Source organism: Protomyctophum bolini (genome assembly GCF_963924005.1).
Source record: "Protomyctophum bolini genome assembly, chromosome: 11".
In the NCBI taxonomy this organism is placed as follows: domain Eukaryota; kingdom Metazoa; phylum Chordata; class Actinopteri; order Myctophiformes; family Myctophidae; genus Protomyctophum; species Protomyctophum bolini.
The window spans coordinates 44043164-44055051 of NC_137872.1; the positions used below are offsets into that span (position 1 = coordinate 44043164).

General features: G+C 45.1%; 1 protein-coding gene across 1 annotated transcript; it reads right to left on the minus strand.

Annotated features, from left to right (window-relative positions):
• Window positions 1-2550: 2550 nt before the first annotated feature.
• LOC308323524 (asparagine--tRNA ligase, cytoplasmic-like) lies at window positions 2551-4236 on the minus strand (the record flags this gene model as incomplete). The annotated part of the gene is made up of 1 exon (XM_080775253.1): window positions 2551-4236. The coding sequence occupies one exon, from the start codon at window positions 4234-4236 to the stop codon at window positions 2551-2553; it is 1686 nt and encodes a 561-aa protein (XP_080631379.1).
• Between the last annotated feature and the right edge of the window lie 7652 nt (window positions 4237-11888).

Consider the following 11888-nt stretch of genomic DNA (forward strand, 5'->3'; position numbering starts at 1 on the left):
CCCTGTGCGTGGGCGTCCCGTTGGGTTCGATACGCCCTGTGGGCGCGCTTCAGCCTGCTACGCTTCAGCAAGTCGGAAAAGGTGAAGCAATGCGGGCATCGCTCCGGGTTTTCCATCGCTTCCACAGCATGGCCATAGCCCAGGCAGTAGAGACATTCGTCATGCAAGTCGTCATGGGCGAGCAGGCCCTTGCAGGTCTTGCACGCCCTTTGTATGCACTGGCTGTGAGCGTCCGCCCGGGCGCGGCGGCGTTGACGACGGGTCGTGGTCGGGGACTCTGCCATCACACGAGGCTAAGAAGCACGTGGAAACGAAGAGCAGAGTTACAAGCAGCCACGTAGGTGGAGGCTTTGTGGGCGAACACGTTACAGGCAAGGCTCGCTGGTTCATATAACCCGGGTTACAACAGTAACTCCGAGTTTTATCAATCAGTTTCACAAGGCTGCGCGTTTCAGATCACCACGCTGCCGCGGGCTCGAAAGGCTGCGGGACGTTGTATGTGGAAGCTGAGAGAAGAGCTATCACTAGCCGTTCACACAGACCGTCAACACAAACGTGAAAGCTGAACAGAAATATCACTATATGCTGTTCAGAATACCACGCCGCCACGGGCTTGAAAGGCCGCGGGGCGTTGTGTGTGGAGGCCGAGAAAAGAGCTATTACTAGCTGTTAACGCAGGCCGTCCACACAAACGTGAAAGCTAAACAGAAATATTACTATATGCTGTTCAGAATACCACGCCGCCGCGGGCTTGAAAGGCCGCGGGGCGTTGTGTGTGGAGGCCGAGAAAAGAGCTATTACTAGCTGTTAAAGCAGGCCGTCAACACAACGTGAAAGCTAAACAGAAATATTACTATATGCTGTTCAGAATACCACGCCGCCACGGGCTTGAAAGGCCGCGGGGCGTTGTGTGTGGAGGCCGAGAAAAGAGCTATACTAGCTGTTAACGCAGGCCGTCAACACAAACGTGAAAGCTAAGCAGAAATATTACTATATTTTGTTCAGCTCACCACGCTGTCACGGGCTTCGAGGCCGCGGGACGTGCGTGTGCTGTGTCGGCTACAGCAGGCTAATGGTAGCAGCCACCGATGCCGGCACACGTGTGGAAACTAGCAAAGGGTCGAGACCGTTTCTAGCCCGTCACACGTTCGGGACCTTAGATCACCAAAGTTTGTGTGGAAGCAAAAACACACTATTGCTAGCCGTGTCAAAGACCGTCACACGGGTAAAGAGACTTAGCAGGGCCGAGCCACCACATAAGCTATACCCACCAAGTTATTATTAACTCAGTAAGGAAAACGGACTTACCGTTTTTCTTTTCTTCTCGAAGCCTCTAGGAAAGCAGTTTCCGCGGTACCGAGAAGTTTCTCGTCCTTATGGAAATAACTCAGATGCTAAACCGTAGGGAGACTTCGCTTGCGCTGTGTTACACACATGAGAAGCAACAAATGAATGGAGACTAAGGGACGTTGACGCGCTTTATACTAGCGCACCGGTGGGCGGTTCTCAACGTCATCACGTCTCAAAGAGTTTATATAATGCTTCTGTGTTTACGCTAGGGGGCGCAAACTCCCATAAGTGAGCAGCCTTGCTAAGCTGATTAATAGAACTGAGATCAGATGGAGCGGTAATACTAACCTGATGGTATCCATATGTTTTGGCCATTATTCAACTACGTAATTGTAGCCTATACTATTTCTAACTTGGCTAATATGTTCACTTTGAATGAAGAATTATAATTGATGCACGTACGTGTGATATACTGTGAACCAGAGAACTCTAGTCAAGTTGGATCAAACACTGTATTGGGTATATGGTCAACAACATTGTGAAAGTAACTAATGCAGGCCTACATGACTGCATCTATGACATTTATTTCTTAGATGACCCTATGTAATTGATCTTAGTGCTCCTTTTTACACACACACACACACACACACACACACACACACACACACACACACTTGAGCAAGTCTGATTCTGTCATAATTTTAAGACTGATTTTGCTGGCTTTCAAAGGAGTGGTGTACACAAGCGTTTCAGTTGAACAAATCTTGAATATATAATTTTGGGGGTTTTCAAGATTTGTTGCTTTTCGTCATATGAATATTGAATGCCATTTCCTGCTTTTGTTGTTTTATTTAAAAGTATACAATGTTGTAACCTAACCCATGCACCCTGGTTTCAATATAAATCCATGTTCTAATCCATCACATTTAAGGATTCCTTATATTTTATTTGAGTCCTTTGTCAGTTTCCTTGAAACCACCTGGCTACATAAAAAAAGGAGAGGCTAAGTCCTCTCTGGTAGGTACACACCTGCCTGGCACCCCAAGCTACTGAGGAAACCGTTACAAGGTATACAGACACACGTCTCTGATGTGCTCATGGCTGGCAGCGCTGTATGAAGCGTGGGTACAGACACACGTCTCTGATGTGCTCATGGCTGGCAGCGCTGTATGAAGCGTGGGTACAGACACACGTCTCTGATGTGCTCATGGCTGGCAGCGCTGTATGAAGCGTGGGTACAGACACACGTCTCTGATGTGCTCATGGCTGGCAGCGCTGTATGAAGCGTGGATACAGACACACGTCTCTGATGTGCTTGGCGTCGAGCATCCAGGTGAGGAAGCGCTCCAGGCCCAGTCCGTAGCCACCGTGGGGACAGGTGCCGAACCTCCTCTGGTCGGTGTACCAGTAGTAGCGCGTCGGGTCGATCTTCTCTCTCTTGTACCCTTCCAGGAGCTCTTCCGTGTTCCAGATACGCATGGAGGCTCCCACCACCTCGCCCACGTTGGGCATCAACAAGTCCACCGACTCGGTGAGGCGCGGGTCGTCGGCGCAGCGCTCCATGTAGAACGACTTGATCTCGGCGGGAAAGCGGCACAGCAGGATGGGCTCGCCGATGGCATCGGTCATCTGCCTCTCCGGAGCCTCGGGAATGTCCTCTCCGAACTCGTAGTAGGCGCCGTCTGCCTTCTTGACGTTGTGTTCCCTGAGCCAGTCGATGGCTTCGGAGTAGCTCATCCTCTTGAAGGGCCTCTTGGGAGGCTTGAAGTCGGGGTTGAGGTCCTCGAGCAGAGGGGCGGCGGGAGACTTCAGCACGCGGTCGACCACGTCGCACACCAGCTCCTCCAGCCTGCCCAGCAGGTCCTCGAAGGTGATGAAGGGACACTCGGCTTCGACGTGGGTGTACTCGGCCAGGTGCCGGCGCGTGCGCGACTTCTCCGCGCGGTAGGACTGGGCGATGCAGAAGGCGTCGCCCAGCGCGGGAAGGCATGTCTTCAGGTACAGCTGGGAGGTCTGGGTCAGGTACGCCTGCTCTCCAAAGTAGTCGAAACTGAACAAAGTGGAGCCGCCCTCCACCTGAGTCTGCACCAGCGTGGGCGGGGTGACCTCGCAGTATCCCCGGCTGAAGTAGTGCTCCCTGAAACACTGTGTGACGGCGGAGCGCACCTTGAGCGTCTTGGAGACGGTGTCCCCCCTGAGCATCATGTGACGGTTGTTCAGCTGCACGTCCACGTCCGAGTCCTTGTTGAGGATGCCGTCGGCTCCGCCCGCCGGGGCCAAGCCGATCAGCTCCCAGAAGTCGCAGTGCAGCTCGTGGCCACCGGGGGCCTCTTTGCCCTGCGGCACGGCTCGGAGCGTTCCGTACAGAGCCACGGAGCTCTCCCTGGACAGGACCAAGGCGTCGTAACACTGACACAGCTTGTCCGTCAGGACGCACTGGAGTTCTCCCGTGCCGTCTCTCAGCACGACAAACAGCAGCTTCTTCCCGTGTCTCCTCAGGTCTTTGACCCATCCAAACACTTTGACCCTCCGGCCTCTCATCGCTCCCATGTGGCGGATCTTGACCGTCTCGGGGCCAGGCAGGCTGGCGTCCATCTCGACGGTGATTATCTTGGCCTCTTCCAGGTTATTTTCCCTTCTCTCGTCGTCCTCGACCTTCTTCTTGTCTCTCTTGGCGTCCGCCATTTGGGTCTTGGAAATCACCGCCCATCGGTCCTCCCCTTCCTTCTGCGAGTCCACGTAGATGGTTGGGAACGGCTTCTTGCTCCCGACAAACAACAGAGCCTTCAGAGGGGTCTTGAAGGGCTTGTGCTGGGTCCCTTCTCCATCATGATCGCTGCCCACCTCGTCCGATACATACAGCTCACCCACTGCCACTGCCAGTGAGGTATACTTTGATAGTTCCTCTGGGAGGTGATCTGCATGTTCTATTCCCTCTGCTTCCATTTGTCTTAGCTTAGCAATCAAGTACACCTTATACCCGCCCTTTTATTGACCAGGTCACTGTGACATCACAATGATGTCACAGTGACCTGGTCAATTCTGATTGGTTGATCAAGGAACTCTGACACCCCAGATTTCCGGGCCCATATACGGGCATATATATATATGCCCATATATGGGCTCAGTATATATGCCCAGTATGCCCATATGGGCCTCTTTCACAACACTGCTTGTACATTTCCTAGTGTAGAGTTTAGTGGCGGTAGATATCATTGGCTGGCTCCGGGTATAGAAGACAGGGTCAAACAATTGAAAATGGGTCTGACATTCACAATTGTACATGCAGCTGTGCCCTCAGTGCCCATTTACTTGACTGATTACTTAACCCATTCTATCTAAATATATTTTTTATCCCACGATTTATCCCACGATTTTGTAACCCATTTTTCACCCCTGTGTCAATCATCTACTGTGATCCTGGGCTCTACACACCCTCACCCAACCTGGGGAGAGCAACAGACTTAACTCATGCTTCCTTCATGCTTGAGTGTCCAAGTTGCTCCTTTACACCTGACAGGGGGGAGTTTCCCTGGTTGGACGTAGCGCGTGGAAGGAACACGTTATTCCAACCAGTTCCTTTCCCCTCCATCAGGCGCCCCGGCTGGCCAGGGGGAGGCAGTTTAGAGACCAGGATTACTGCATGTTTTTGTGAGGGTACCTACCCTAGGGGACACGGGGAGAACATGCAAACTCCACACAGAAAGGCCCTTTCGCCAACCCCGCCTTCGGGTATGGGCACTGATGACGCGGAGGAGGAAACACGCCGCCAGCACCCACAGTGCCCCGAGCGGGAATCGAACCCAGGACCTTCTAGCTGTGAGGCGACAGCACTACCAACTGTGCCACCGTGCCCCCTACTTAACCCATTCTGACCTGAGATCAGATTCATACGAGGTTTCCACTGGACACACACTGGTCTGATTAACCCATTCTGACCTGAGATCAGATTCTAAAAAATGTCAGTCGTTCTTCGATTTTCCAAAAATAGCAGACCTACAAGCTCGTGGCGCGCTATGAGCTTGTAGATCTGCTATTTTTCAATAGCTAAAGCATAACATGATGCTAACACCAAAATGGCTTCCCGTTCAGAATGGGTTAAAAACTCCCACAGCCTTAAGGTATTTATTTGAAGCATTATGCTAGTTTAATTACAATACATAGTGCATGCACTATAATATAGTGCATGCACTATGTATTGTAATTATGAGAAACATTTAAAGGAACAGTCCCTGCATATTTCAGTCATACTAAAAACAGATGCTGATGGATTTGGGGGAAAAAAAAAGTAAGCCTGGCGGGCGGCACTGCTGCTGCTGCCTGGACGCGCGTTCCTCCTCCTCCTCCTCCTCCCGGCCCCAGAGCCTGCTTCTTCTTCATGGCCTGGGCAGCAGCGGATGATGATGATGATGGTGCTGGAGGTGAAGAAACCTCATTCCTGTCCCTGACATTGAGCATAACGATGCTCGGATGGGGAGGACGTGACTTCTTTGCAAAACTATACTGCGTTTGGGTTTGTACTTGTAGTTTCCACTGATTCACGGTTGACACAAACACACACACCCCCCCTCTAAAGCTAATCATGACACAAAAGGCGATCAGTGAAATCCTCTCCATTCGATCAGTTCAGTCCATCTCATCTGATCCGGTTCCGGTTCTTCTAACTTTGACCATAAACAGCTGCTCCTTTTGAAAACATACCGATAAAAAGAATATATATACAAATACAAGCAAACGGGACGATATTAACGGGGTGTCAGGACGATATTAACGGGGTGTCAGGACGATATTAACGGGATGTCAGGACGATATTAACGGGATGTCAGGACGATATTAACGCAGAAAAAATAAATAAAAAAGCCCCCAAATGTTCATCAGCAACGTGTTAATGAAAGACAGATGATGTCATCTGTGTTTTAGAGGTGTTCTCAATGACAGCCTCTCTGTGTGACAACCACACCTACAGTACAGCAGGTGTCTGGCGCCCTCTAGCGTATTCTATTTCCGTATTCTTTCCGGACTACATTTGTCTCCTCACACTGCAGCTAGACCATCCCCAAGACACACTCGTCACGGACACTGTTCCACCTACCTACGTTGACTCCACCCCCACATGCGCATTTGTTTGTTATTGTGTTTGTATCATGTCGCTGATCGGAGCATGCAGCACCAGAGAGAGTATACAGAGAAAAAAACAACCTCAGAGGAGGAGACGCTCGTCTTGCCACAAACAATTGCACCATTTTAATATTTGCTTGCATTGAGCTAGTCTAGTCAGGGTACTTAGGGCCCTCTCTGACCAATCAGGTAACCCCTTTACCCCTCTGACTCCTCCCCCAGGTCATGCTCTATGCAACATTCTAGAAATAAACTGAGAGATTGCTTTGTAAGCATCATATTTAATATATGAATCTATCTAGACACACTGAATTAGTTTCAATAGGGTTGTGATGACTGCACTTTTATTCAATGTTTTTTCAAATGCTAAATAATGAACACACCCCACATTTCTTCCCACCAGTTAAAATGTAAACAGGCTACATGATGATGGCTGATGCTTCATTCACTATAGACAATGCATTCAAATGCAGAGATTAAACCTGCTAATGGTCACTGGTTGTGATCGGACAGATCACCTGTTAATGATCACATTATGGATGACCTGAGACCATTTTACACCTCTTTGACTCTGAGTTTCAACAGAACTACAGAAATAGGTCGATCACACAGAACTTATTATTATTATCCTTTGTGAAATGTTAAAGATGCTGTAACTTGTAACATGGGATGTTTTGTTAAAATAGCTCTAGTATAAATCATTGTTATATTGTTTGTTCAGTAACAGAGATCTTCCAACTTCTCCATACCAGCATAATTATTAGGCCCATGGACTCTACAATTTAAGAATTTATGACACAATATTTCGTTCACAGGTTTTAATTTAAAAAAAATCTCACATGTGCTTACCACATATACCACTATAACATTAGGCCTATATACAAAAACATAAGCTAATTTCTCTCTCTCAGTTGAAATGGTAACCAGAGAACTGGCCATTTGAGAACATGATGAGTAGGAAAGAGAGAGAATACATCTTGTGATGTCAAAGTGCAATGTCAAATATAAAATCAAATAAGGAAAAAAGACAGAAATGCCTCAAGTAGAAAAAGTAGAAAATCTAAAAATGAATTAAAAGTAATACAAATCACTCACCCGCAAACATTATGACAATCAGTCACCAGAATACAGGTGTTTTCAATGAATCTGAAAGGAGATGTAGTTCGCACACCGGCCTTGAGCTAATTACTAAAAGCTTTTCCTCACATAGCACAATTATTTGGGTTTCTCTACAGTATGAATTCTCTGGTGTCTTTTAAGGTGGGTCAAATGAGAGAAGTGTTGTCCACACTGATCACATCCATAAGGTTTCTCTCCAGTGTGAAATCTCTGGTGGCTTTTAAGGTGGGTCAAATGAGAGAAGTGTTTCCCACAATGATCACATCCATAGGGTTTCTCTCCAGTATGAATTATCTGGTGGCTTTTAAGGTGTGCCATTTGAGTGAAATGTTGTCCACACTGATCACATCCATAGGGTTTCTCTCCAGTGTGAATTCTCTGGTGTTTTTTAATGTCGGACAACTGAGAGAAGTGTTGTCCACACTGATCACATCCATATGGTTTCTCTCCAGTATGAATGATCTGGTGTCTCTTCAGGTTGGACTTGTAAGAGAAGTGCTGCCCACACTGATCACACCCATAGGGTTTATCTCTAGTGTGAATTATCTGGTGTGTTTTAAGGTTTCCCATTGTAGAGAAGTGTTGTCCACACTGATCACATCCATATGGTTTTTCTCCAGTGTGAATTCTCTGGTGTTTTTTAAGGTCGGACAACCGAGAGAAGTGTTGTCCACAATCATCACATCCATAGGGTTTCTCTCCAGTGTGAATTTTCTGGTGGCTTTTAAGGTTTGCCATTTTTGAGAAGTGGTGACCACACTGTTCACATCCATAGGGTTTCTCTCCAGTATGAATTCTCTGGTGGCTTTTAAGGTGTGCCATTTGAGAGAAATGTTGTCCACACTGATCACATCCATAGGGTTTCTCTCCAGTGTGAATTCTCTGGTGTTTTTTAAGGTCGGACAACTGAGATAAGTGTTGTCCACACATATCACATCCATATGGTTTCTCTCCAGTATGAATTATCTGGTGTCTCTTCAGGTTGAACTTGTCAGAGAAGTGCAGCCCGCACAGATCACAACCATAGGGTTTCTCTCCAGTATGAATTTGCTGGTGCGTTTTAAGGTTTCCCATTGTAGAGAAGTGTTGTCCACACTGATCACACCCATAGGGTTTTTCTCCAGTATGAATTATCTGGTGTGTTTTAAGGTTGGGCATTTGAGAGAAGTATTTCCCACACAGATCACATCCATAGGGTTTCTCTCCAGTGTGAATTCTCTGGTGTGTTTTAAGTCTAGACATTGTAGGGAAGCGTTTACCACACTGATCACAGCAGTGGCATTTTTGCTTAGCCAAGCTTCTTTGTTCATTCACCTCTGGTAGAACATGGAAACCAGACTGATGATGCAACACTGAATTGGAAACAAAGACAAAGGAAATGTTGTTTAGAGGCAATAATTTGTTTGTACAATAGTTTTATATTTTATAAAATACATAAACAGGTACTCAATGCTAAAATAAATGAAAACAAACAAATGACTAGATCAAAATACATCCTTATGGCATGCTGTATATCCATATAAACATAGTAAGTAACTTACAGAGGTCTTGGTGATCATTGGGTCCTCCCTGTTGAGCAGAACTGTTCATGGTGGCATTGGTAGAGTTCATGTTCAGCTGAAGTCTGGAGTCCACAGTCAGATCTGATCAGAAAGGATTGATATCCCGGAGGAGTTGTGGAGAACGGACAACTACAAACTCTTCTTATACTAGAGAGCCTGAGGTGGAACCACTAACTTATTGGTGTTGATTGGCCAAAGAGTGGAACAATAGAATCATCAGCCACCAATCACAACCTAACAAACGGCTGCATGTCCTCCATTCCTCTCTGAGGCCCCAGGTCATGCTCTATGCAACATTCTAGAAATAAACTCAGAGATTGCTTTGTAAGCTTCATATTTAATATATGAATCTATCTATGTCCAATATAGAGTATCTGACTATCTGGATAATATATGTACAGTCTAAAAATATTGAATAAGTGGATAGTAATGAAGTGTTACTGCAGCAGAGCCATTAAGATGATTGCTGCATATTATGTCAGCAACATATAACCAGCTCTGGTGAAGAAACAACAATTTGTTTTCCAAAACACAAACTGCCACCCACCCCCTAAAATTATTGCAAACAGTCTTCATAAATAGCACATAGTTTTATTGTATTAAGTTGCAATGTAAGTTCAATTTGTTTTCGACTTTAGAAGGCAGTGGGTGGGGTTTCTCTACTGGTCAAGGCAACATCAAATTATTATATTGTCAAAACCTCAAAGTATCATAGCCAATTGTGCTCTATTGTTCTCATTTAATCTCTTATCTATATTTACAGTGAAATTCCATTGTGTAATGTTTAGGCCTGTGTGCAGAAACATGATGTGTCCATAGTGTACGGCATTATTAATTCATGACCAGGATAAGTCAGGATAAATCAGGATAAGTCATTATCCTTATAATAATCATATCCTATATCCATCATTACATTGTTATTAACAACAGAGACACAATAACAGCAACAACTGTATTTGTGTAAACCTGGGAAACCTGGACAACTTTAAGTCTTTGTTCAGGTTGTGTTGCTCTGAGGGAATGAATGGTTCTAAATAATGAACAAACCCCACATTCTTTCCCTAGGTTAAAATGTAAACAGGCTAAATGATGATGGCTGATGCTTCATTCACTATAGACAATGCATTCAAATGCAGAGATAAAACATGTTAATGGTCACTGGTTGTCTGGCATTGGACAGATCACCTGTCACCATTTTACACCTATTTGACTCTGAGTTTCAACAGAACTACAGAAATAGGTCGATCACACAGAACTTATTATTATTATCCTTTGTGAAATGTTAAAGGTGTGGTAACTTGTAACATGGGATATGTTTTGTTAAAATAGCTCTAGTAATCATTGTTATATTGTTTGTTCAGTAACAGAGATCTTCCCACTTCTCCATACCCATTTCACCAACATAATTATTACTCTTTCATAATGTGAAATTTGTTCATAATATAATTGACCAGTAATATGAAGAGAAGAAGGCCCATGGGCTCTACAGTATAATAACTTATAACACAATATTAATGGCCCATGGGCTCTACAGTATAATAACTTATAACACAATATTTTTTAATTAAAAAACTGCTCACATGAGCTTACCACATATATCACTATAAATTACATTAGGCCTATATACAAAAACGTGTGCTAATTAAGTGAGAATTGGCCATTTGAGAACATGATCGGGGTAGGAAAGAGAGTGCATACATCTTGCAATGTCAAAGTGCAATGTCAAACATAAAAGGTAAAACAATAATAATGTAAATAAAAGGAGACAGAAATGCCTCATCTCCAAGTAGAGAAACATTTGCAGCAGAAATGCATAGCAGCATATTATAGAATCACAGTCTGTTGTGCAGGTGAGAGACAACACTTAACAGCAGATAATATCAGTGTATACATAACGGATAGCATCTATTAGCAGCACTGCAGTGTGTATAGTATATAGTCATATAGTAACAGTCAGTTATATTGCATGTGTTCTTAAAGAATATACAGTATAACTACTAAGAGTACAGTGATCACAAATGGTACACACCATGGGTCACACATGATCTCAGTTTCAGTTGAAGTGTTTTAGGTAGCATAGTGTCCTGTCTGGATCAGTGTTGGCCTCGTCAAACATGTACTGTACACCAAATCCAATACTAATAACTGGGAGTGCATTGCATTTACACCCCACAAACACCTTGAGACGGTCATAGGTGAGACATGGTGATGAAGGGATGGTCCAACACCTGGTGAGGTGTTATCCTCTCCTCTGGATCCAAATGAAGCATTCGTTTCAACAGGTCCATGAAGACGTCACAAGATGTTTCATCAGCATCGTAACGTAGGGAGGAGAGCACTTCTTCCAGTGAGCAGTTCTCATCCAAGAGGTTTTCATCTCCTGCCTTGAACTCCTGCACTGTGTAATACTCCTCTGGTTCCTGGATAACACAAAAGGAAACATTTTTAGTGATCTGATTGAATGACGTGCAAATATAGCCTATACTTTAACATTTCAGAGATGGTGTTATTACTCCAGTATTAGTTGCAGTCATACCTTAAATCTCCATGTATCGTCGTCCTGAATGAAAAATCTGCATGTTGTTTTTCCAGCATCCAAGAGGGATTGCTCTGGCATACCAAGCGTCAAGAGTATGGATTGAACCTGTAGAAAAAACACAGGATATTTCACATATTGAGAATATTTCATTAACAGTGTTAGGATATAACTATGGATTAAAGAGTACAGTCAGAATACATGTAGTAATGTGCAGTGCATCAGCACAGTACTCACCAAATCATATTCAGTCTTCCCGCCGA